At 53.4% G+C, this 24,093-nt stretch overlaps 7 protein-coding genes across 7 annotated transcripts; 6 read left to right on the forward strand and 1 right to left on the reverse strand.

Annotated features, from left to right (window-relative positions):
* Nucleotides 1-303: 303 nt before the first annotated feature.
* On the forward strand, nucleotides 304-1,162 carry HMPREF1541_00226 (uncharacterized protein; the record flags this gene model as incomplete). The annotated part of the gene is made up of 2 exons (XM_008712533.1): nucleotides 304-481; nucleotides 531-1,162. The coding sequence occupies 2 exons, from the start codon at nucleotides 304-306 to the stop codon at nucleotides 1,160-1,162; spliced, it is 810 nt and encodes a 269-aa protein (XP_008710755.1).
* Nucleotides 1,163-1,708: 546 nt separating this feature from the next.
* HMPREF1541_00227 (3-deoxy-7-phosphoheptulonate synthase) lies at nucleotides 1,709-2,836 on the forward strand (the record flags this gene model as incomplete). Its single annotated transcript, XM_008712534.1, has 1 exon — nucleotides 1,709-2,836. One exon carries the CDS (start codon nucleotides 1,709-1,711, stop codon nucleotides 2,834-2,836), a length of 1,128 nt encoding a protein of 375 aa, XP_008710756.1.
* Nucleotides 2,837-3,671: 835 nt separating this feature from the next.
* Nucleotides 3,672-6,062, forward strand: HMPREF1541_00228 (uncharacterized protein; the record flags this gene model as incomplete). Its single annotated transcript, XM_008712535.1, has 2 exons — nucleotides 3,672-4,128; nucleotides 4,252-6,062. The coding sequence occupies 2 exons, from the start codon at nucleotides 3,672-3,674 to the stop codon at nucleotides 6,060-6,062; spliced, it is 2,268 nt and encodes a 755-aa protein (XP_008710757.1).
* Nucleotides 6,063-9,913: 3,851 nt separating this feature from the next.
* HMPREF1541_00229 (uncharacterized protein) lies at nucleotides 9,914-11,610 on the forward strand (the record flags this gene model as incomplete). The annotated part of the gene is made up of 3 exons (XM_008712536.1): nucleotides 9,914-10,077; nucleotides 10,128-11,247; nucleotides 11,314-11,610. The coding sequence occupies 3 exons, from the start codon at nucleotides 9,914-9,916 to the stop codon at nucleotides 11,608-11,610; spliced, it is 1,581 nt and encodes a 526-aa protein (XP_008710758.1).
* Nucleotides 11,611-13,024: 1,414 nt separating this feature from the next.
* On the forward strand, nucleotides 13,025-15,202 carry HMPREF1541_00230 (uncharacterized protein; the record flags this gene model as incomplete). The annotated part of the gene is made up of 3 exons (XM_008712537.1): nucleotides 13,025-13,111; nucleotides 13,170-14,023; nucleotides 14,074-15,202. The coding sequence occupies 3 exons, from the start codon at nucleotides 13,025-13,027 to the stop codon at nucleotides 15,200-15,202; spliced, it is 2,070 nt and encodes a 689-aa protein (XP_008710759.1).
* Nucleotides 15,203-21,333: 6,131 nt separating this feature from the next.
* On the forward strand, nucleotides 21,334-22,050 carry HMPREF1541_00231 (uncharacterized protein; the record flags this gene model as incomplete). The annotated part of the gene is made up of 1 exon (XM_008712538.1): nucleotides 21,334-22,050. The coding sequence occupies one exon, from the start codon at nucleotides 21,334-21,336 to the stop codon at nucleotides 22,048-22,050; it is 717 nt and encodes a 238-aa protein (XP_008710760.1).
* Nucleotides 22,051-22,843: 793 nt separating this feature from the next.
* HMPREF1541_00232 (uncharacterized protein) lies at nucleotides 22,844-23,717 on the reverse strand (the record flags this gene model as incomplete). The annotated part of the gene is made up of 2 exons (XM_008712539.1): nucleotides 22,844-23,576; nucleotides 23,632-23,717. The coding sequence occupies 2 exons, from the start codon at nucleotides 23,715-23,717 to the stop codon at nucleotides 22,844-22,846; spliced, it is 819 nt and encodes a 272-aa protein (XP_008710761.1).
* Between the last annotated feature and the right edge of the window lie 376 nt (nucleotides 23,718-24,093).

Here is a 24,093-nt window from a genome sequence, read left to right on the forward strand (position 1 = left end):
TATTGACGGGAATTCTGGAAAGTGCTGCAGTGACGGAGATTGAAGGTAAGTGACTGCACAAAACGCAGCTTCCCCGTGCAACGGCTTCTAACAAACTTGATCCGCGACAACAAACCTCACCTGTCCGCTCTCTTTCGTTTCTTTATCAACGCTGGTTCTAGTATCAGTATCGGTCGGCTTATTTTATGTCGTCTTCCAAGAACTTCTGTCTCTAACCAAGCACGCGCACACTCGTTAGTTAAATCACCACGGCAGACTTTTTCATCGCATCCTAAACGACTCCTACTCTCTAACATCATCGACATGGCCTCGTCACAAGTCAAGATGGTCCTCATCAGCCTCTTCCTCCTTGTTCTGGGACCGGACTTCGTTCTCGCCACCACTCCTGGCTATGCCTGCACCAATGGTCTTGCTCCCTGCGGCACTGGCTGCTACAACCCTGCCGCCGCCGAATTCTGCTGCACTGATGCTTCGACCACTTGTAAGTTTTCCAAACTCCGCCACTCGCATCTCGAGACTCACAATTACAGGGGCTTGCTCGTCGTCTTACGCGATCGAGAATCCTCAGACCAGTCCAACCGTCACCTCCCTCCTTACCACGACAGAAGGGACCATTACTCGAACACTTTCTCTGACGATCAACGACCCCGAGAACTCTGCTGTCCAGCCTACCTCAGTCTCAGCCAGCTCTATTCCGGCGATCAATGACTTGCCTGGCAGTGATTCCGGATATCTTGCTTCCGGTTCTGTTGCATCAACACCCCCTCCTACCTGTATCCCATCCACTGTGACGGTCACGACTGTGGTTTTCAGTACCGTTGCCTCCCTCAGCACTAGCCCAGGTAGCAGTTCCACATCGTCCTTCACGAATACGACAGTCGGCTCTGAGACAGGTCTTACGTCAATCACTGTGCAGACAGAAACACAATCCATTCTTATCTCAACTGCCATCACACAGCCATCTACATCCACCGATGTTGAGGCCACTACGGAATCTGCGTCAGGTAGTATTGATGGAGGTACAGCTGCGAGCTCGGCTACGACTGGCACCGGCCAGCCAACGCCATCATCATACAATCCCTCAAATAATCGCGGGTGTGACACCACCATTCCCTTCACCTTGGGGTTGTGGATGCTCTTCATCGGCGTCATCTTCGTCTAAGCTTGTGCAGGGAACATGGTGGCACAACACTGGCAGATTTGATCGACCTACTTTACCAATTGCGGGTTGCCGATATTCTGCGTTGCCTGAACATCTGAATGGTAGCTCTGTCCAGAGTTTTGCGATTGTAGCAGACAATGCAAGGTAGAGCGGGTCAACAGCCCTAATATGAAAATGGTTTCAAGTACATCAGTACAACATGTTGTTTAACGTTGGGTCATGATTGGCAGTTGACCGCTGACCACTAGGATAAACGCCGATGACGGGGTCCTTGACCCCTGTCTGTCGAGGCTGACCCCTCCCGTTGATGCGCTTCACCGCCTGGCCCACCCTGCGATTTTTCTGCCAGCTTGGGGAAGGTTCTACGATTTAGAGTCAGAAACCACACCACCAGCTGTCCCTGTGCAATTTCAAAACTTCACGGTCACTTTTCTTTTACAACTTGTTTACTCGTGCTTTCCGAAACGTCTGTACCTTATAAAGCACGTTGCAACGAACTGCACTGCTGTTGCAGGTCCTAGTGTGAAGCAAATCCTCCAGTCCACCATGCCTGCGCTTGACAGTCCAATGCTCAGTGAGGACACCCGCGTCCAGGGCTACGACCCCTTAATTCCTCCTGCCCTCCTACAAAGCGAAGTCCCCGCTTCTCAGACCTCACAAGAGACTGTGTCCAAAGGCAGAAGAGAATGCAAAGAGATCATCCACCAGAATGATGACCGCCTTTTGGTCATGGTCGGTCCCTGCTCGATTCACGACCCTGCCACAGCCCTTGAATACGCTGGCAGGCTCAAGGAACTGAGCTCCAAGCTTTCCGGCGACCTATGTATCATCATGCGAGCTTACCTCGAGAAGCCCCGAACCACGGTTGGATGGAAGGGTCTCATCAACGATCCTGATATTGACGAGTCTTACAAGATCAACAAGGGTCTGCGAGTCTCAAGACAATTGTATGCCGATCTGACCGACAGTGGCATGCCCATTGCCAGCGAGATGCTCGATACTATATCTCCGCAGTTCCTTGCTGATCTCATTTCACTTGGGGCCATTGGTGCCCGCACGACAGAGTCTCAGCTTCACCGGGAGCTGGCATCTGGCTTGTCGTTCCCGATCGGCTTCAAGAATGGTACGGATGGGTCTTTGGGTGTTGCCATTGACGCTGTTGGAGCTGCAGCAGCAAGACATCATTTCATGGGTGTGACCAAGCAAGGTTTGGCCGCGATCACGCGGACCAGTGGCAACGAGGACGGCTTCGTGATTCTGCGAGGAGGTACAAGAGGTACCAACTTTGACGCGGAGAGTGTTAAGGCTGCCCGGGAAGCTCTGCGGAAGAAAGGCCAGAAAGAAGTCATGATGATCGATTGCTCACACGGTAACTCCAAGAAAGATCACCGCAACCAGCCCGGCGTCGCACAAGCCATCGGTGACCAGCTTCGCCAGGGAGAAGACGCCATTGTAGCAGTCATGATTGAATCCAACATCGAAGAGGGCAGTCAGAAGGTACCGCCTGAAGGTGGGCTGCCCAGTCTCAAGAAGGGAATTAGCATCACCGATGCTTGCATTAACTGGGATACGACAGTCGAGGTCTTGGAGCAGCTAGCTGATGCGGTGCGCGTGCGCAGGGAAGTCAAGAATCAAAAAGCCAATGGAGCTGTCAATGGCACCAACGGACATTGACGATCTTGCAATGCATGACTTGACGATGGCACGGGCGTTCTGGCGGGGCTTGATCGACTAGAGAAAAAGTACCGTGGCACCACAAAGTTGTTGGTGCTATGTAGACCGACACTCTTCTCTACGCAGATCCATGGTGTAGTGTGCAGCAGCAAGCCATTGCACATAGCATAGACGAATGACAGGCAACGTCTGGTATCTTGTGACTTCGTATCGTGTCGTGCGGGTCTAATCTCGGCCTTGTTCACCTTGTGATTATTGTTTGATCTGCAGCTCACCTGCAAAGGGCAGCCTTGAGTTGCATGCGCCGAAGGCCCGGGGGCCACCAGAGCCTGGGCCTTCCGCGAATAGCAACGACAGGGTCCTCGAAACAACGTCATAAGGCGTTTTGACAAGCCCCTTGTGTTGTGTTTACTGGGCATGCAGTCTCCATTACCCGCTCACGTTCTGCTTATTGCTGCATAGTTCCACATGATACGACTCGCCGCATGACCATGCTCGTCGCGCCTGTTGGAATGTGTGCTATGGAGATGAGCAGGAGCGAACTGTGCCCATAACATCTTGACAACACCACGGCCATATCCTAGACCTCTTATCTTCATCACCTCATCACCTCATCACCTAATATCCCTAAGTTGTCATAAACCTTCTGCCCAGATTTATATCCTTAAGGTTTGCATCCGCCCACATCCGCTAAGACGTCTTGCCTCAAACTGAACGTCTCGTGCATATTACACGACTTTGCGTCTCTTCTAGCTAGATTGCTTTAAGGAAGCCTTCCCCATCCGCATACCCAGGCGAAGCGCTCGTAATCACCCTCCGTCGCTGGTGAGCGTATATGCCTCCAGAAAGCGATGCAACGAGCAGGACACCCAATGCTGACCCGAATACCGACGGAAGCAACAATGGACGTTCGACATTTGTCGACATTCCCCTCCAGCCGGGTTCACAACCCTCGTCGACGCACGAAAGGGCTGGTCCTCGCATAGAGAAATGGAGTCTTGGCATCCTCAATGACACCAGAACTGAAGAAGTCCCTGGAACCGTCCTACTGCTCGCATCTAAGAAAAATGAGCCGCTTGGCATGCGCCGAGAGTCCCCTGACGGACGTCGTCAATCTTCCATGCCTCCTCAAGACTATCAGCCTGCCCAAAGACAGCCGACCCAGGAGGAAAAGAAGCGGACAGCGAATGGAGAGATAATCCTGGATCCCCAACCAGATGACTCGCTCAATGACCCTCTCAATTGGCCTATGTGGCGACGAGATGCAGCGTTGTTCAGCCTAGGATTCTACTGTCAGTTCCCTGCTCTCTTCTAGTCCGAAAGAAGGACACTTATTTGTTGTGCCCAACAACGAGCTCACCATTCCACTGTCCTAACATTTTCCTGATCATTCTTACTGACATCACCTGGTCCAGGCATGGTTGGCGGCGGCATGACACCTATCCTTGCCGCGGGTTTCAACGCGGTTGCAGAGACCTACGACGTGACCTATTCGCGAGTGGCTCTGACCACAGGCCTGTACATGATGGGTCTGGGGGTGGGCTCCGTTGTCATGTCCCCGACAGCCATCTTGTGGGGCAAACGACCAGTCTACATTTTCTCTTCGATCCTCTTTCTCCTGACCTCCATTTGGTGTGCGTTGTCCCCCAACTTTGCCAGTCTAGCGACAGCGAGAGTTTTCCAGGGTATCGCAGTCAGCCCCGTTGAGTGCTTACCTTCTGCTACCATCGCCGAGATCTTCTTCCTACACGAGCGAGCTTACCGCGTGGGTATCTACGGTCTTCTGCTGCTTGGAGGCAAGAACCTCATACCCCTCGTTTCGGCTGTCATCATCCAAGCCAAAGACTGGCGCTGGGTTTTCTACGTCGTAGCAATCGTTGTTGGTTGCTGCACCATAAGCCTCTTCTTCTTTGTCCCTGAGACATTCTGGGACCGAACTCCTCGACCCAAGTCTCGGAGTCGGAGACCGTCCTTCCATCGCAGAAGCACCTCAAGGCTCGGCCGACCCCGTACAAGGTCTCAACCTCGGTCGGAGCATGCGGAGGCTGAGGGACAAACAGCGCCCGACTCGCCGATGACCGAACGACAGCAACGCCTTCACGATGCCAACCTTCATGCACACTTTGAGAGTCCGTCTCGGGATAGCTCACGCCGACTCAAAGTTAAGCCATCCGGTATCAAGCTTCCACCGCCCGAAGCAGCTCCTGCACCAGCTGAGTATGACTACGGCCAGCTTCCCCATCTCCACAACATGAACTCACCGTATTACAGCAACATCGAGAGCAAGGACTATATGTTGCATCACGCACCGACAATCGAGTCCCAGGCGCCAACTCAAATCTCTCCTTCAGATGGTTTCTCCACGCCAAAAGTCTCGGAGAAAGAGCCTGTACCTGAGCGTCCACAGTCCGCGCGCAGCGTACCACAGACTTCTGCAATGATGCGATACACGACAGATCTCAAGAATTCGCCACCAAAGGGCTACAGGGATACTCTGAAGCCATGGAATGGTCGCCTTGCTACGACCAATTGGTTCCGGGCGGCCTTTCGGCCCTTCATACTCTTCGCCTATCCATCAGTTCTCTGGTCTGCTCTGGTCTACTCTTTGTCTGTTGGCTGGCTCATCGTCCTCTCGGAATCAGTTTCGCATGTCTATGCGAATCGCAGCTCCTACAACTTCACCTCTTTGCAGGTTGGTTTGGTCTACCTAGCGCCCTTCATCGGCGGCATTGGAGGCACCGCAATCGCTGGCAAGGGGTCCGATATTGTGGTGCGATACCTCTCCCGGCGCAACGGCGGGGTATATGAACCGGAGTTCCGCTTGTTGATGGGCATCCCAATCGCAGTCACAACTGCAATTGGCCTCATGGGCTTTGGATGGTCAGCCGAAGAGAAAGACAAATGGATTGTGCCGACAGTCTTTTTCGGAATCATTTCCTTTGGGTGCTCTCTTGGTGCCACCACGGCCATTACCTTTTGCGTGGATTCATATCGCCAGTTCGCCGGCGAAGCATTGGTGACGTTGAACTTCAGCAAGAACATCCTTCACGGTTTGGTCTTCAGCCTTTTCTTTCCCAATTGGCTTGAACATGATGGAAGCAAGCAAGTGTTTCTGATCATTGGTGGAATTCAGATTGTGTGCCTGCTTTTCACGATCCCAATGTACATTTTTGGCAAAAGAGCCAGAATGTGGACAGTGCGACAAGGCTTTATGACTCGATTTTAGGCAGCACATGGCATGACCAGCATCAGCATCGGCAGAAGCAGGAGCAGGAGTATGACATTCAGCGTTCGAAGGAGTTCGCACTTATGCTAGGCGTGGTTATACTGCATGTCGACAGGGGCATTAACGATGAGCATCAGTGGCTGCATTTAGATCAGAGGTTGAAGACCGACGTCTGCATTAGACTGGATGGGTATCGTCAAGGCGTTATAGTCGATAGAACAGATTGAACACGACGACTTTTGATGACAGAGACTTGTTAGCTTGTAAACCACCGACTTAAATGTGGGATGTTGCCGTCGATGACTTGATACTATAACCTTTGCTGAATGCTACTGAGACGAGGGCGATGTTGCGACTGTGCAGTAGCGTCCGTGCGGAAGCGGGGGAAAGTTCTAGGGCTAAGTTCCGCAAAAGCTAACCAGAGCCGTGCGTTGCTGATACTTGTACTGTCGTTTGTCACCTGTTGGTATGTTTGTGGCGGTGTGCCTGGTGAGGGGAAGAGGTTATCTGCACCGTCCGGACAGGGAAGTAGAGGTGTGGCCAAGCCTCGCATTGCCGTAACGGTACCTCCGTAGGACAGCGAAGGCACCAGCTGGATTGTTGGCTCGAGATACGAAGTCAGTAAGCAAATTTCCATCCTGTGCATCTGGGGGGCGCCCGCGGGAAAGGAAAGGGACCCGGGGGGGGCAGCCAAAGAACTTCCATGCTGGTTTTCTGGGGCAGGGATATCACTCTCAGCTCTCTCTCACACGACGTCTCTAGCGGCGAGGAAACACTAGAGATGAAGGGAGAGGAGCGGAGGGTTAGCTGGGGATCTGCAATGCTGGGGCCACTGGCAGCGGGAAAGGGGTGATCATCATCAAAGGTGCTCTGTACCATCGGTTTTCGTGGACGAGTGATCGGGAAGGAACCTCAGAGGTACGCTGCAAACATTGCACATATTCTCGCTTTCCACTCTAAGGATTTGTAGGAAATATGTTGACATGGCCCCCGGGTCTACCAAGTTTGTGCAGTATGGCAGTGCAGTACTTTTGTCTGCTACTGCTACTCCGTACACTGGCGTTCGGCTACGAGGCCTCAAATACTCGAATACGTGAGGGCTGTGGGTGGGCACCCGAACTGCCAAGGCGTACTTGGTACCATTTGCACGCCGGATCTGTACAGTAGAGCGACGGCGCGCGCGGAGATCCATTGGTTCCGCCAGGACAGTATTAGTAATGTGACAGTCCAGACCGGACAGATCCCAAGAGAACACCAGGCTGAAGGTAGGCAGTAATTCGGCTGCGTCACTGTTTGCTGTGGGATAGGAAGGTATTCAACAAGATTCATTCTCCTTGCACGTTCAGTCAAGCGAGTCCTCCCGGGACGTGACCTCCCCGCTGGGATTTAGATGGCCGCCTATTTTTAGCTGGGCTCGTTACTCCGTGGCTTGCGTTGGTTCAACCGTGGCACAACTCAATGGTTCGGTTCTTTGATGCATCGTATTTTTCTTGTCTGGAAGCGCAGGCGTAAATGAGGGTTGCCTAATGTGCTGCGTAGCATTATTGTACGCGCGATTTTGGTTCCCCATGGTTGATTTATGACGAAAGGACTTTGTCAGAATGAACGTACTGCACAGACTGCCGTCTGGTCGTGTGGCCTTTGTGGAGAGACCCGGCACGGTTTGACGCGCAGTCACGCGGATGCGGTTCCATGCCGATCCCGTTGGCCCAGGGCAGGCCTCTTCGATGGGTTTGGAGTTTTCGAACTTGGGTTTCGGTTGAGCTCACTACTCCGAACCAACTACTATTGCCCAATCTCGCCCCCCAGCTAGCAGTTGGGGGCCAGCGAGCGTCTCCTGCTTTGAATGTGGAGATGGACGTAGTCATCCAAGGCAAGGCTGATACCGCTAGAGGTGCGTCTGCATGCCTCTCGGCTCTGGGCGAGGCAATTCTCGCAGATTATGTCATTCCAGGGCAATCGGGTTGAACCCTGGTTCAGCTGGACGAGGCAAGCGTCTCACAAGGCTAGGCTGGAGACTTGTGACTCAGGCAGCAGTCACTCACGACAGGTCCGACTATACCACTCATACCTCATTGTGGTTTAGTCGCCCATTTAGTTCGACGTGCTGGAATCTGCTCTGGCACGGCTTCGATCGTTTGCATGTTTCCGCGATGATGGGAGATTGGCAGACGCTGCTCCGCGGCCATGAGACCATGGCTTCGCCGAAAGGACAGACTTTATCTCGTATCCCGTGTGGCCATGGGTTGACATCCGAGCGATCTATCCTAGGGACTTGCTATATCGACCGACTAACAACGTGAAACGTCGTTTTTTCGTTTACCCTATTGGTCACTGTCGCTCTAGCTGGACGCGATTGGATACCTCCTTTGCGACCGAGAGTCATTACCGGCCACTTTTGCACCTCTGCCGTGGGCTGTGCTGTCTCCGAACCATATAGTCAACTAATTTTGCTCGTTGATCGCGACACATTGTCCGTCCTCGTCCACATCTCGTGGCCATAGCGACGAAGTCTTCAGAAACTTTCGGGCACGAGGCCGGCGCCAACCAGGTACCCTCGAAAGAGGTTAGTTCACGACCTCCCTAGCCATCTGGTCTCCTTCACATAAATCTAACCATAGCACAACCCGGTTAGCGATCGTCTCGGACTGCAACCGTTGCCCAGTTCACTTAGAACTGCATTTCGTCAACGGACAATGTCCAGCAGCCGTCACAGTCAAGGTAGCAGTCCAGGGCAGACTCACCGTCCACAATCAGGAGAACGCAGGACAACGACCGACCGTTTCCTCCGACCAGAGGACGCATACAATATGGAATCTGGCTACTTCGGAGCGTCAATGTCGCCTTGCGTCGGTTCCAGACACGGAAGGAGCCCAAACACCTTCACACCCGGTGTCAGCGTTTCAACTGCCTTTCAGCAACAAGGACATACCCAAAGCTCTACTAGTGCTCAGCAATACCGACATGCTGAAGTCTCCCGCCACGCATCTACTTCGGGATCATCGCATTCCAGCAGGCTGCTGACGCCGTCCGATGATTTGGCGAACCGCTCCAGACATTCTCCTCAAAGTGCCGACTTGATACACCTGGGCCCTCAGTACAGTCTCGCAGCCACTCAGCGCAGTTCAGAACATTTGTCAAAAGATAAAGGCAAGCAGAGAGAGAGCGAGAGAGGCTTGAGCAGGAAGCAAAGTGCAAGTTCAAGACATAGTAGTGGAAGCGAGGGAGGAAACAGGAGAAGTGGAGGTGGAGCAGCCGGCGAGAATCTGGTCTCGGGAGTCTTCATCCGATACTAGACCTGTTGTCGACTACAGCATATGCTATACAGCACATCCGAGGGGCGCAAGTAATCGCGCTCGCCAGCCCAACGTACGACGAGATCGGCGAGCTGAGAGAGCACATTTTCATCTTACAAAACACCACTCCCATTTGGGCGCAATCAGCGGCGTCATACAGCAATAAACCAAACGTTATCAATCACTTTGTTAAATCTAAAAGTGTTTCTTAGAATTCCCAATGATCGTCGCGGTGTGGTAGAAGGAGAACAAGCAGGGCCAGCGGCCGACGTCGGACTCAAGTTTACCCGCTACCGACCGCCAAGCCTGCATTTCAGACCGGCGGGCAAAATTTCTTAATCGTCGGTCGCAAAGTTGCTGCACAGCTTGGGGTGGTGCATACGCCGGCGACTCTACCTCTCTTGACACTGAGACAGTGCCTCTGTATCCTTAGATCTCTCGTTGAGAATAGCAAGCCTGCAGCAGGAGTCTTGCCGTGCGCGCATCAGAGGCCAGCCGATCGCGGCCATTCGAAAGTCCCGCGCAGAGCTCCTACCGCTGCAAAACATTTCCACCATGGCCGACCACTTGCTTTTCGAGAGCTCTATGGGCTACTCACTCTACAAAGTTGTCCACAAGGCCGATGCTGTCGGCAACAGACTCAAAGAGGTCCAAGACAGCGTGCAGGACCTTGCCAAATTTGGCAAAATGGTTGACCTTGTCAGCTTTCTGCCTTTCGAGTACGGACTACCAAACCTAGCCGGCTGTGATCTTGTGTTAACTAGAGAAGAACAGGTAAACAAGCGCTTGAGGAGCTTCACGACGTCTCCGAGGGCATCGCTTCGGAATTCCTGCGAGCTTTTCTCGAACTGAACCTGCCAAGTGGTGGAAAGAAGGGCAAAGTAGTCCTGGGTGTCTCGGACAAGAATCTGGCTGGCAGCATCAAGACGCACTTCCCAAAGATCGAATGCGAAACCAGTGACACCAATGAGGTGGTGGCGGATATGCTACGAGGCATCCGCCTGCATTCGGAGAAGATGATCAAGAAATTGCGCGAGGGAGACACAGGCACCGCACAACTTGGTCTCGGTCACGCCTACTCCCGAGCAAAGGTCAAGTTCTCGGTTCAAAAGAACGACAACCATATCATCCAAGCCATTGCGATTCTCGACCAACTCGACAAGGCCATTAATACCTTTTCTATGCGCGTTCGCGAGTGGTATGGATGGCATTTCCCCGAACTGGTCAAGATTGTGTCGGACAACCACAAGTATGCCCAGACGGCGTTGTTCATCAAGGACAAGAAGACTCTCACCGATGAGAGCATACATGATCTTGCCGCCATTGTGGATGACGACGAAGACATTGCAAAGAGCATCATCAATACAGCCAAAATCAGCATGGGTCAAGACATCTCACCTACAGATATGGAGAATGTCACGCTATTCGCACAACGAGTGGTCAGCCTCGCCAACTACCGCAAGACACTTTACAGCTATCTAGTGTCGAAAATGAGCGTGGTGGCTCCCAACCTCGCCGCGCTCATCGGCGAGATTGTCGGTGCGCGACTGATCTCCCATGCTGGCAGTCTTACCAACCTTTCCAAATACCCGGCATCTACGGTGCAAATCCTTGGTGCAGAGAAGGCGCTCTTCCGTGCTCTAAAGACCAAGGGCAACACCCCTAAATACGGCTTGCTCTACCACTCATCATTCATCGGTCGCGCAGGCCAGAAAAACAAGGGCCGCATCTCCAGATTCCTCGCGAACAAGTGCTCGATCGCATCTCGAATCGACAACTTCAGCGAAACCCCAAACACAGTCTTTGGCGCGGCGCTGAGGAAGCAAGTCGAGGAGCGCCTAGACTTCTACTCAAGTGGCACGCAGCCTACAAAGAACGAGACCGCTATGGTAAGTACTCACATGCCCATCTCAAACCACATTGCGTGAAAGGGTGGCGTCTAACCCGATGATCAGAAAGACGCCATGAACACAGTCCTGGCCCAACTCGACCTCGACGACGAGCCCAAAGCCGACGTTGACGAGGAGATGTTCGACGTCGAGCCTACGGCCGTGCAGAAGAAGGAGAAGCGCAAGAAGGACAAGTCCGAGAAGAAAGATAAGGACAAGAGCAGCAAAAAGAAGCGCGAGTCTGACGTCGGCGGCGCCGATGCAGATGCCGATGCCGATGCAGTCAGTGACAAGAAGCGCAAACACGCCGACGTCGACGGCGAGGGCGAGAAGAAGAAGAAAAAGAAGAAGTCCCTGTCATGATGATCGCTGCACCCCCTTCCTCAACGGCGAGACTCCTGTGTTCGCGACGAGATTAGTGGGGTTCTTTGTATCGATGTAATTACCTTTGCATGGCGCCCCGGCGAATGGCGAATGGCGAAAGGCGGATAGGTAGAATCCGACATTTATGAATGGGTTTCACACAGTTCAAGAGTAAAAAAAACCGTGTCAAGATAGCACAGCTGGCTTTGCAAACGTCTGAATTGATGTCATGGTTCCGCACAACATACGCATTTTCATCATCCACCAAAAGTGACTTTTATCATCTCATCTACCGAACATTCTAGCCCTGCCCAACAGCAAACGGTCTAGAACAGTTGTCCTCTGTTCCTGCCCGTCTCCAAAGCAGCCAGCCATACAAATACCCCGGCTCAAATCGTCCCGCCAATGACAGCAGATTAGCAGATCGACCCTCTCCCACCCCCCTCAAGCGGGCTCCGATTGGGCGCGGGGGAAAGAGATCGACATGAACGGATCCGTCAGATACCGCAAGGCCTTCGGAGCAGTTTTTTCCGACCCATGTGTTTCGCTCGTCGAAGTGACTGTGGGTAAGAACGTTGCACACATACAAGACCTGTTGTTACGTGTCTGTAGGAGGTTGCAGGTGGGTAATGGGCTTCCATTCTGCAGCTCCATACCCCTGGGCCCAATAAGAGTTTAGCTATGGGGCATAAATGATGTGAATCGTCGAATCCCTGTGCCGCACCCGAGAATTTACCCCGCCCCACATGGTGGCTCAGTGGTCGGAATTGCAATCCCGTTCCTGAAATCGAGATTCGAGTCGCCGGCAATCGACCTCATTCTGCAGCGCCAGGACGCTCTGCCTTTGAATTTGCTGGTTCGATACGTCCTAGCGATATGGTCATTGGTTCCTCGCTCAACGTTGTGCCGTGGCAGCCCTCACTGACCTAAATGCGCAACGAAATCGGGGTCCGATACTTCAGGGCTTCAAAGTCTCGCCTGTTCGCGTAGTATTGGCCTGCCCGGAGCCTCTCCACTGTTGCCTATCGCGATAACTACACACTCTCAGTGAGTGTCGCCTATGGCGCCCAAGGCTGACGCCGCCGTTCCCATCACGCCCGGTACTGCCCAGCAGACGCAAATGCAGAGTCGCTTCAGCGCTGGGCAGCCGTATCGACCCGTGGAGGTTCCTCCACGCGTGCGAACCAGCCATGCCTGTGACCGCTGTCGAGAGTTGCGCGCCAAGTGCTCCAACGGTGTTCGGTGCGTCAAATGCACCAAAGACGACGCCGTATGCACGTACAGCGATCGCAAGCGAGAGCGTACCAAGAAGTCAGTACCTCGATGGTCAAGAGAAGGACAGCTATACTGATAACGAGTCAGAGACATAGCCAAGAGCAATCAGCGGATCGTCGAGCTGGAAGACGACAAAAAGATGTTGCTGTCCGTCTTGAAAGGCCTGACGGACTCCCCTGACTTCGAAGGCCAGAAGCATCAGGATATCCTAGACCTCATTGAAAAGGTTTGCCGCTGCAGTTGCATCAGATTCACCGTCTTGTCGGGCACTAATCCCCCTCTAGATGTCGGACCAGCCTCCAGAAAGTTCGCGGTCGGGCAGCCTGGGCCTCAGCCAAGATCCAGGAAGTTCGAGCAGCGGCCGGACGTTCGAAAGAGCTCAAACGACGGATACCTCGCCGATGCCAATGGGCACGGATGATTCTCGCGCTTACTTCAGACGTGCTGGCGAGAACCTTGTCAGGTCTGACATTGGTTCGCCCGACAGACAACGAGAGTTATCATCGGCCGTCAACCTCGACGCTGGAACCGGTATGCCAGGATATGTTGGTAAAATGTCCGAGGTCTCCTGGGTGCAACGGATTGGAGCATATCTCGTCGGTGTGCAGCCTTTGTCATATCCCGACTTCGCCTCTACCCAGATTGATATGCAGAATCTTGACGCCACAGGCATTGCCTACTACACCGATGACCAGAATTTGCTGGCCATCGATGAGGATTACGTCGATCCGCATCTGTTGCCGCCGTGGCAAGTTGTCATGGTCCTCACCGAAGCATACTTCCATTCTTTGCAAGGCGCCTTCCACTTTGTCCCGCGTGAGCAGTTTTATCAAGATTTGAAGAATGTGTACGATGCGGTGGGTGAGAGGGTCGTTCCGACCTGGGGTCAGCGGAGCTGTCTCGCACTGGCCAATGTGATGTGGGCAGTCGGCGCTAAATGGATGCAGATGACACATCTCGAGCAGCATACCTTGTCGAGCGTACACCATGATTTCTCGGAAAATCATCTAGTATACTACGCTCGCGCACGTGCGCTTGGCCTAGACCACCGAATGCAGTTTGACCACCCGAGCATCGAGTTAATACAAGGTTTGGCCGTTCTGGGACTGTACCTGCTGGCCAATGGCAGCATTCAGCGGTAGGTCTTGATGGTCGGAACGTGGATTGCAGGCTGATGATCACATGCAGGGCTTCGAGTCTGGTTGCGCAGGCTATAAGGCACGCCACGGCTCTGGGACTTCACCTCAAAGTCACAGAAGGGGTCATGTCAGACTCGGAATTGACGCGTCGATCTAGACTCTGGTGGTCTCTCTACCGCATCGAGGTTTTGCTCTCGGAGACCACAGGACGGCCGAAATGTTTGCATATTGAGGACATGACTGTTCCTTTCAGGTCGCTGTTCTCGAATGCAGGCGAAGGCTTGCCTGATGTACCAGGTAATATCATCGATGCTCCAATATCCGACAACGATTCCGCCGAGGTTTGGAAGGCTTTCATTGGGGACGGCACAGAAGTTGCACGTCGATTGAAAGGCGGCGCGATACCCTGGTCGAAGCTCGTACCGCTCGGCCTCAACATGAGCGAGACTCATTTCGCCGCAAGCCTTGAGTTGAGTGGAATCAGTGATAAGATTGGATCCAAGATATACCTCAGCCCGGGAGACTTGACGTGGTTCGATGTTCAGTCCACAGTCAAAAAAATGGAGAGAGAACTTGAACAATGGCAGGAGCATCTACACCAAGATCTGCAAATGGAATCCCTTGGGCAGACCCAGATTGATCCACGTTCCAGTCTGGAGTTGGAGATGTACTTCTGCAGTATACGCATGATCCTATACCGGCCTTTCATGTGCGAGATCCGTATTGATCAAGAATCCGCTGGAAGCGCCGAGTTCAACCGGCTCTCTGCGCGTGCTGGGGTCACTGCTGCGATTCGAATGCTCGATGTAATGCCCGATGACCCGATCGCAGCGGATGTTGCGCAAGTTCTCCCCTGGTGGGTTCTTTTGCAATACGTTTGTCGAGCCGCGGCAATGTTGCTTCTGGAAATGTGCTTGAACATCCAGCACATGCAGAATGAAACGAAAGAGGTTATGGCGGCTACGAGGAAAGCGCTGAACTATCTCTGGATCCTGGCGCCGGAGTCAAAGAGCGCATACCGAGCGTGGAATATCTTTCGTCCGCTGGTCGATAAAGTGGCGCAGCGATACCGTCAGAACGTGTTGGGAAATCTGCCCTTGGATGCTCAGAAACCACAAGGTTGGTCACGGGATGATAACCAGAAAATGCATCAGTGCATAGCCAAAATCTTGTGGTAGCGGTCGCCTACTAGGGAAGACCGCATTCTCTTCGAGTGAGGGCGACCAGTGGCGGCTCAGCGAGTGTCGCTTCCGTCAGTAGGTGTCTGAGGCATCCATGGTCAGCGATTTATCGGCAACGTACAATCCTGGTCCCCACCCAAAGGCTCTGTTTCACGCCTCGACATCGACGCCAACGAGAGCGTGGCTCTATCACAGCATCACCCTTCGAAAGAAATATCTTGACGATGAAAGCGGGGGCATGAAGTCGTTCTATCGACCTTGAAGGTCAACGACAATAGATTGTCAAGAATGTCCGCACCAACAATTCAATCAGAGGCAGAAACCGATGTTGGAGAGGTGCGGCCGTCGTCAGTAGGTGGCAGGACGTCATCGGAAGGATCTGTCTCATGAGGGGTCGAATTCCGGCTGGCAAGTCACCAAGATACTTGACGAGGGTGGAAGCGTCCCTATGGCACTGTTGAAGACTCCACTTCGACGGAGTAGTGGGTTAATGGTGGAGGGGAAGCGAGCGGACGTCGCTAGCGGAGCCGCGTCGAGTTGAGCCAGGCACACCTTGAACAACTCTACGAAGAGTGCTCACGCATGGATGTCGTTGCTGCCGGTAGGACCCACACGCTCGCATGTATATTGTGTGAGAAACTGCACCACGAGGGTCTTTCCGCCTTCCGGAGCTCGTGCAGTCAGTCGCGCATGCGCGCAGCCGTTAGGAGGCTTGGTGCCACCAAGGAAGCCACGACCACAATGTTCACAGCAAGCGCGCACTTTTCGTCCTTTCGTCGTCCTCGAGCGCGTAGGTGGGCTGCCTGCGTTTTCGGTGTTTGAAGCTCTAGGCTCGACGACTTATAGCCTGCCAGGTTCTCTTCAACGGCATCGTCATCAACCCTCCCGATGATGGCACCTCAGTACTCCTCAATGACGCGCACCGGCCATCCAAAGGACGAACACCCAATTACCAATCTGAAATATGGAGATGAAAGAGGAGATTTTATGGAGATGCTTCCCTTTCGAGACATGGCCATGCAGACGGATAAGCAGAGCCACGGGGAGCGCGTGGATACGCAGCCGACTTTCGTCGATAGAAGGAGCGGAAATGCCATTTCTGTAGTAACGGGGACGACCAAAGCATGTCCTCCGCACGGAAACTCCCAACGTCAAACGTGGCTCTTCTCGAATGAAACAACATGAAGCTTCCTAACCAGCTTCTCCCGCTCAAATCCCACCGCGAAAACTTCATCGCGCACCAGAAAACTCCAACACTTGACTTGTGTACAGTGTGGGCGCAAGATTCCACAAGGCTCCTGGAGGAGACGAGCTCAGCGGACGTGAGGACTACAATCGCATTGAACACCTAGGGGTGGCGTAGAGGTCTACAGTGAGAAATGCGCGATAATCACGAGATTCATGTGGCAGAAGGAACGTCTGTAGAGACACTACAGCTCTGCCCGACGACGACTGCCCAGAGCAAACCTCATCCGTCCGTACCTGACCACCGAGCGGCATCAACGACAGGAAGATGTCCTTTATGGTATCGACAACCGCTGCTGTCGTTCTCTCACTCATGACTTGACCCGTCTGGGCTCGTCCCAATACCAGCCATATCCTTCAGTTTGGACTGAAGGTTGTGTAGTGGCACGAGGACTCGCTACATCTTTCATTGACGCATTTCTGTGCTTCTGGGACTCGCCTGCATGCGACACGACAGCAAGGTCCAAGATTGCTAGCCTCCATGCTCATAGAAATGACCTCTTGCTTGACAACTATCTGCTCCTCACCGACTGCATTATGCAATCCTCCGACGCAACAGGGACCGAATATGTTCCCTGAGATCCATTCAACTACAAGATGCCGATTGCGCAACACAACGTCACCATAATTGCAATATTAGGGGCCCACAGGCCTGCCTCGAGATCGAAATCATCACTTATTGGTTTCGGGAGGGAGAGGGTCGCTCATCCGTTGTAGGAACCGGTTGGAGAGCTACACGATAATGGCACAAGTGTGCGGTAGGTCAATTCGGGGGAAACCTTGAAAACTAAGTAAGCAAAACGCGAATGGAGGAGCGATTGGAATAGCTTGCGCCCCAGGAACGCGTCAAGCTGAGTGGTAAGGTGAAACTGTGGCCCTTCGCATCCGCTCAGAGACCCAATGTTGCGAAGCGGATGCGGATCACAGTATCGAGAGGGCGCAGCTGATTTGAACTGGTTCTTTCTTTGAAGCAGCATAGAGAAGAACAGAACCCAAACATAAAGGAATTGCAGGCGCGTCGCAAAGAAGGCTGGGCTGGAAACAGGTCTCCAGGCCAAACGCATTTCGACACCACATGCGCTGGCAGCGGTCGTGCACGGTCTCGATAATGACAGCCACACAACGAGGAAGGACCACCAGTGATGGCCATGGATGATATCATGTATCCAAGAATGCTCCAGATAGATTTTCCTCTCACGCGCTTTATTGAGATCATACTGCACAAGCGATCACACGTACGCCTCCTCCCGTTCCCCTTCTTGCCAAAGTCCGATCTCCTGCAAAGGCATGGGAAAAAGCAGGAACAAAGCACCCGTCTCAAAACCAGATTGCTTGTCTCCGGATTGATAGGCTTGAACCTGCCGGCAAGCCCCCACCCAGGAAATGTAACTCCGTGCTATGGAGTATCATGGGTTCTCCCTCTCCCACCCCCCCTTCTCTCTCTCTCTCGTGACTCTTCTCCACGTAATGTTTAGAAGCCCCCCATGTACCCTCCCCGAAGGACCGAACGGAACTGCATGTACAGTACCGTGGCTATTGCGGCTTAGCCTAAAGTCTTCTCCAGCACGATCCCTTCACTCTCAGTCAGGGATCGCAAAGTCCGAAGTGTGCTTGGGTGGGGGCCCATGGCTTTCTAGAGAATTAGTGGAGAATTGGAGGATGCCGGGTGTCCCTAAGAACGGTCTGTATTGGAAATTCCTGACTCCCGCTAGTAGTGCTGTAGTAGTACGATGATGGCAAGGTCCTGGACTGCATGTGTATGGTCAGTGGGCACAAGGGAAAAGGGAAAGGGGAAAACGAAAAACAAAAAGCAAGCAAGCACCTCGCCACCATGGATAGAAAGGTGCCTGTAGAGGCCGGACGATTGTTTACGTCGGTATCCGGCCGGCATAGAACGCAAGCAGGTCGGCGATCGTACAGGAGTCGGTCCACGTGTGACAAGGCTAGGAACAGAGAAACTGGTGGTGGATAAGAAGTTGGATGCTTATCTCTGAGAGAAGGGCTTATATCTCCTGATAACCAAATATCAAATACAGGCTACATTTAGACAGCATTTCCGTGTTGACTCAATAGGCTAATGTAGACAGATCCACCCTACAATATTTGACATCGGTGGTGGCGGCGATGTGTGCAGGCTAAGAGGGTAGTAGAGTAGTCGCAACAATTGTGATGATAGATGTATTAAGCTCGATGGAGACAGTCATCATACTCTACTCCGGACGCAGAATGTAGCTAGAAAAAAAAAGAATCAAGGGTGGTGCCGGCAATGCCCATTCCTGTCGCAGCTATCACAGCTCGACTTCGCGGCTATGCTTGTACTAGCCAAGGCTCACCGCCAACCGCAGCTACATCCCAATCACCGAAGTTATGTGAGGAGGGGCGGTGGAAATCCATCTTTGCGGACGCGCTTTTGTTGTACAGGCCTGGCGTTGGCGTGAAGGACGCCATGCGTTTCAGGATCGAAGGGTCGTCAGTGAAGTCGCGTTCTGCTCGGAGTGTCGACGCCTGTGATATGGGTGATATACTGCTGTCGTGTATGAGAGGTTCACTAGGAACAGAATGTGTTGAGAGACCGGACAAATAATCCGATGGCGGGTATGGGAATATGTTATTCTTTGTCGATAGTGGTGGGTCGCCCACCGCAGTGTCTTCGCTATAGTGGTTGAAGTCGAAGAAAAGGTCGTCGCCCACAGGTCCGGAAGTGTGACGCCACGAGCCGGGGTTCAACGACGGGACTGATTGTTGGTCAGACTGCTGGCACGCTACGGCCGACTGGAATTGCTCCACCATGTTTTCTTCCTTGTCAGCGATAGCTTTGGGTGCGGGCAGCTTCAAGGAAGTGTCAAGCGGTGCCTGGCTTGTTGGCCTGATGGGTGACAGGTGAGTCGACGGCATCCTGGGACGAGGAGAGGAGACAGCTCGAGAATTCGGTGCAAGAGCAGAGGCCACGCTGTCGACCGACATTGGCGAAGGTGATATAGCCTTGCTGCATGTCTCCGGGCGTGTCTCATCTAGGAGAGGCCATTCATAGCCAAGAGCTTGCAAGATGGCTATCGTGGATTCCTTGGAATCCTCTGCATCGCGTGGCACTGGAGGGTTGCCCGGGAAGCATTCTCCGTCGACTGTGGCCCGGTATAGTTGTTGGACTGCTGCTTCCAGGACGTCTTGCATCTTAAGGAGGCTTGTGCCATCAGCTTGAAGGGTCTGGCAATGGGATCTCATGGCACGTACTGCTTCTTCGCATCCCTTGTCCTCCAGGCAGCGTATACACAGTCTGCCTCCATGTCCGTGCATGTTCTGCATGGTCTCTGTCCATCACACTGTACAGTGCGTTAGTGAAGTTGCTATATACACGGTACTCAAGAGAGGTACGTACCTTGGCCTTCCTGAGCCGACACCTGTCACAGGCTCGAGGCGTCCGCCTCGCAGGTCGACTTCTCTTGACTTGGCGGTCAATTTTCTGTACTTTTTCTTTGGGCTGCATCATAAAGTCACGTAGAGACTTGTGTGAAGTACAGTTATACAATTCTTGGAGGGCGCCTCAAACCTAGGGTTGGCTCTCCTGATGTTGGCCAAATACCTCGTCACCGGCCAGTCTCATCTGTCGAGAGCCTTAGCGATTTAAGGAGGCTCAGCTCAGGCTCGAGTCGCAGGTTTGCGTCATATCACGAGCCACATGGGCGCGGCGGTACGATCTTCGTCTCACTTTACGGCAATGTTAGCCAAGAGGGTTGGGTCTCGAATGTCCCACCGAGTTCTACTTTGACGTAATTGTGCACTGCGAACCGTTGCAGCGTGCAGGAGAGGCAGATCTTCTTCCCAATTGGGATGGTGGACTTCTTCGCTTCCAGCTACACACTTAGTCTTATGCGTAACGGACAGCCGTGCGATATGCGAAATCGGAAATAAGCTCACATTCCCCCTTCTTGCAGTCCTCCGCGCACCACCGGGGCAAAGGAGGTCCATCGGAAGGATGGTAAAGATCAGGCACGGACTCATCACGAACTCGGCTACTCGTGCTGGTGGAACCTGGTCGAAGCCTGAGATGTGCAGCTCGGCGCAGAGGTCCATAGCTGCCAACTTGAAGATGTCTTGGGTCCAATCATGTAGGCCGGAGCTTCGCATTTGGAGTGTCAAGTGGAGGCGCGATTGAGGGTGCCAGCATGCCTGGATATCACAGCCGCAGGTGGTGATCGGTGGAGCATCTACGTTGGTCATACGAAGTCAACCTCAACAGACTGCCCTGACCGGCACTTTTCTGCTGGTGTTGGCCTCGCGTAGCATGCGTTTGCCCCCCCTCGGCCGCCGGTCTCCCTCAAATCTGATAACAGGGCGTCAATGAGCTGCCAGCCGCAGTGTAGCCCAAACATTCGGAAGAGCTCGACGTGGGGCGAGCTCTTCCAAGCGAGACGTCGGACCTCGGATCCTGGATGTCTCATTGGTTGCAAAGGGGAGCGGAAATGCCTTCTCCGGGCTCCTCACTAGCCCGGCGCCGCCTTGCATATCCGTACAACATTCATTCAGAGAGACGGGTGGGGCATGGTTTTCATCATTGTACCCCTCGCTTTGGCCTTGTCGCCTATGTCGGCCACGTCCTCGGGACTGCTCACGGCTGCCGATAATAGCCATGGAGAATTTGTCCGGCCAATACGGGTTGCAGGCACTTGCTGGCGCAGCATTCTAGACTGTCGCAAACGACTACCTCAAAGTGGCGGCCTTTTAAGCGATGTGCAATCGGCTTTGCAATCCCACACCGGTGGACGCCTCCCATACTGCTATAACTGTCCGGCTCAGTCCAACTCGGTAGTCTGTCGTTGCAGGCGAGTCAGGTCTCCTAATCGAACTCAACGTTTTATCCTTCTCATCGATTCACGTACCACCAAATGAGCCAGCTTGGACCGCCTCTCGGGCTTGACGAGCGAATAGACCTCCTAGACCGTATCGAAATTGACATGCAGTTCATCGACCCCGAAGAGCTTCACTTCTCCCTGCCGTCCGAGCAAGACCCTTCCCAACGTTCCCTCGGCTCCTACTCCTCCGGAGCCTCACATGGCTCGGCTGATTTCGATTCCACCATCTTCTCAGACCTCACCAATAAAACAATGCTAGACTCGTCAATCAGCTATACAGATACAAAACCGGCACTCGACCTGGACGCTCCGGACGCAGACGACGGCACCACGAAAGGCTACACGCCCCACCGAACCTCCAAATCAAAACGACGCACCACGAAGTCGTCTTCTTCTTCCTCCTCTTCCCTGAAAGTGAAGCCGCGCAACGGCCAGCATGCGCGTGAGCTGGCGCGCAACCGCCAGGCGGCCGCGAACTACCGCGCCAAGCAGAAGAACCAGCTCGATGCCCTACTGGAGCGGGCGCGCGAGGAGGAACGCCGCATGGTCAAGCAGAGGGCCATGGTCTACTCGCTGAAAGACGAGCTGTGGCACCTGCGGAACGAGCTGCTGGCGCGGCAGCAAATTCAGCTTTGTGGCGCGTCGGGGTCCAATAGTGACGATCTCGGCGTTGCTCATACTACGCAGCAGCAGCAGCAGCAGCAGCAGCCTCCGCCGTTTGAGGTAGGCGCGCTGTCTTCATTTACGTAAGTGAAGTTGTACGAAGTTGAACGGTCGAGGACCTTCGACGGTGATACTCCAAACGTGTAGGGAAGTGGCTTTTGTGAATGTTTGTAATGCTTGGGTAGCGGTGCTGCAGCTGTACAGATACACGACCTGTCAAAATATGACTTTATCTTTCGTTCATCATCACAGGACGCTGCCTGATCGAGCTGAAAACCCCGAAGGCATGGACGTTCTCTGCGCAACAGTCTAAGTCACCGTAAAAAAGAGGTCGGCCTGGCTATGTCAGTGTTGCCTGGCAAACATCTCCCGCCGCACACCTTTCCCTTGAGCACACCTCGTAGAAAATATGTCAACAAAAAAAAGCCGTCCTCTTCCAGGATCGAATTCGTCCTCCTCAGCTGGCACTCTCAAAATTGGGCCAAAAAAGAAGATTCCCTCCCCAGACCCTCGGTGTTTCTTCCGAGTTCTCTAGGTCTAGCGGTATAGCTTCCCAAACCCCGGCCGAGCACCACTGGGCAACTACTTTGCAGTTGCATGTGGTACCTAGGGTGGCTCCATTAGTCCACACCAGCTGGGTTTGTGGCGAGTCTTCAGATATAGGCTGTTAGGCTCTTCGCTACTCGGTATATCTTGCGATGTACTTGTCACTACTAGGCGGCTAGTTTCTGCTCGATTGTTGAAAGAAATTCTGTTCAGACAATATTTAACCAGTTGCTCGGGGAAACGAGGCTGTGCGAGGCTGGTGAATTGATGTCAGGGTCAGGCAACGAGGCGGCGAGTCTTGGCAGTAAACGACAAATGACGATTCCTTTGTGCTTCATGTTACCACGCACATCTCGCTTGCATAGTCTCCGGTGTCGTAAGCGGTTTGTGCCGCCATCTTGGTGATGTCCTGGGTCGCTTCCCACATGAGCTCACCCGTCAAGGCACTGCACTCTGCATATCGATCCAGGCGCATTTCTCGCGCGGCCTGGAGTCCTTCTTCGGGCATCACGCATTCGTATTGCTTTCTACCCTCGTCATCTGTGATGACTTTGGCTGTACGGAGATCGCGCTGCAGCCCGAGGAGCATAACAGGTATTGAAGAAGTTGGATAGTGCTGGTGGTATTGTGGCATCCAGTAATTCTGGACATTATGCAGAGACGCTCGAGAAGGGATCGCATAGGTGAGTATCAAGAGATTTGGTGAGTCTGGGAAGGGATCAATGAAGAGAGGCGAGGTTGAAGGATGAATGGTAATGCGGTAAGGCCGAGCGAAGAGGAGAACATCAAAGGACAGCGGACCGTGCAGCGCCGTTGTATGCAGTGAGGGCCGGAGAAGCGAATTCTCGCCGTTGTCGGAAGCTGTTGGGTTGGACTGCTCGGCGCCAGTTGTGACCAGGGTAGTCTGGCTGTCATTGGGCAGTCTTCCCTGAGATTCTGAAGGCGAAGCCACTAGAGTGGTCTGGCTGTCGTTCGGCTGTCGAGAGGTTGCTGGTGAGTCCTGCGTGCGAGATAGATTCTGGCGCGCACTCCTGCCTACTGAGGGATGCTGGACGTGGGGCAGACGACTGAACATTGTCTGTCAGCACGAGAAAGGGCGGACTTGAGCTGCCGCAAACATACGAGAGAAACTGAGCCTTACCAACACCTGGTGAGCCCAACAGCATGATGTCGATCTGAGGCGGGTGTGGTGGTCTTGGTTGAGCCATGATGGAAGACCTCTACCATCGAGCTCGATGACTTACTCAGGGCGGAGCATCACCAGGTCATGGTTGCACCACCAATGTCACTGCTGGATCTCAATGACATGCGGTTGAAATGCAGCTTCATCGAGAACAGGCCCATTCTATGATGTCCTTTGATGAGAAGCTGTCGTTGTGGATCTCGGACTGATCTGTCACGGCATCGGAGAAATATTGCTCCGCACTGGTCGAAGTGCCGCGGCTCATCTCTCTTGGACCGAGCATTTGAACCCCAATCGCGGATGCGCTGACACTTCAGATCGGACATGAGAACATGTAGGTCAGCTTTATTGTCGCTGGGTATACGGTGAGCCGCTCTTCCTCGTGTCTTGCATTGTGTCGC

Source organism: Cyphellophora europaea, assembly GCF_000365145.1.
Source record: "Cyphellophora europaea CBS 101466 unplaced genomic scaffold supercont1.1, whole genome shotgun sequence".
NCBI lineage: Eukaryota > Fungi > Ascomycota > Eurotiomycetes > Chaetothyriales > Cyphellophoraceae > Cyphellophora > Cyphellophora europaea.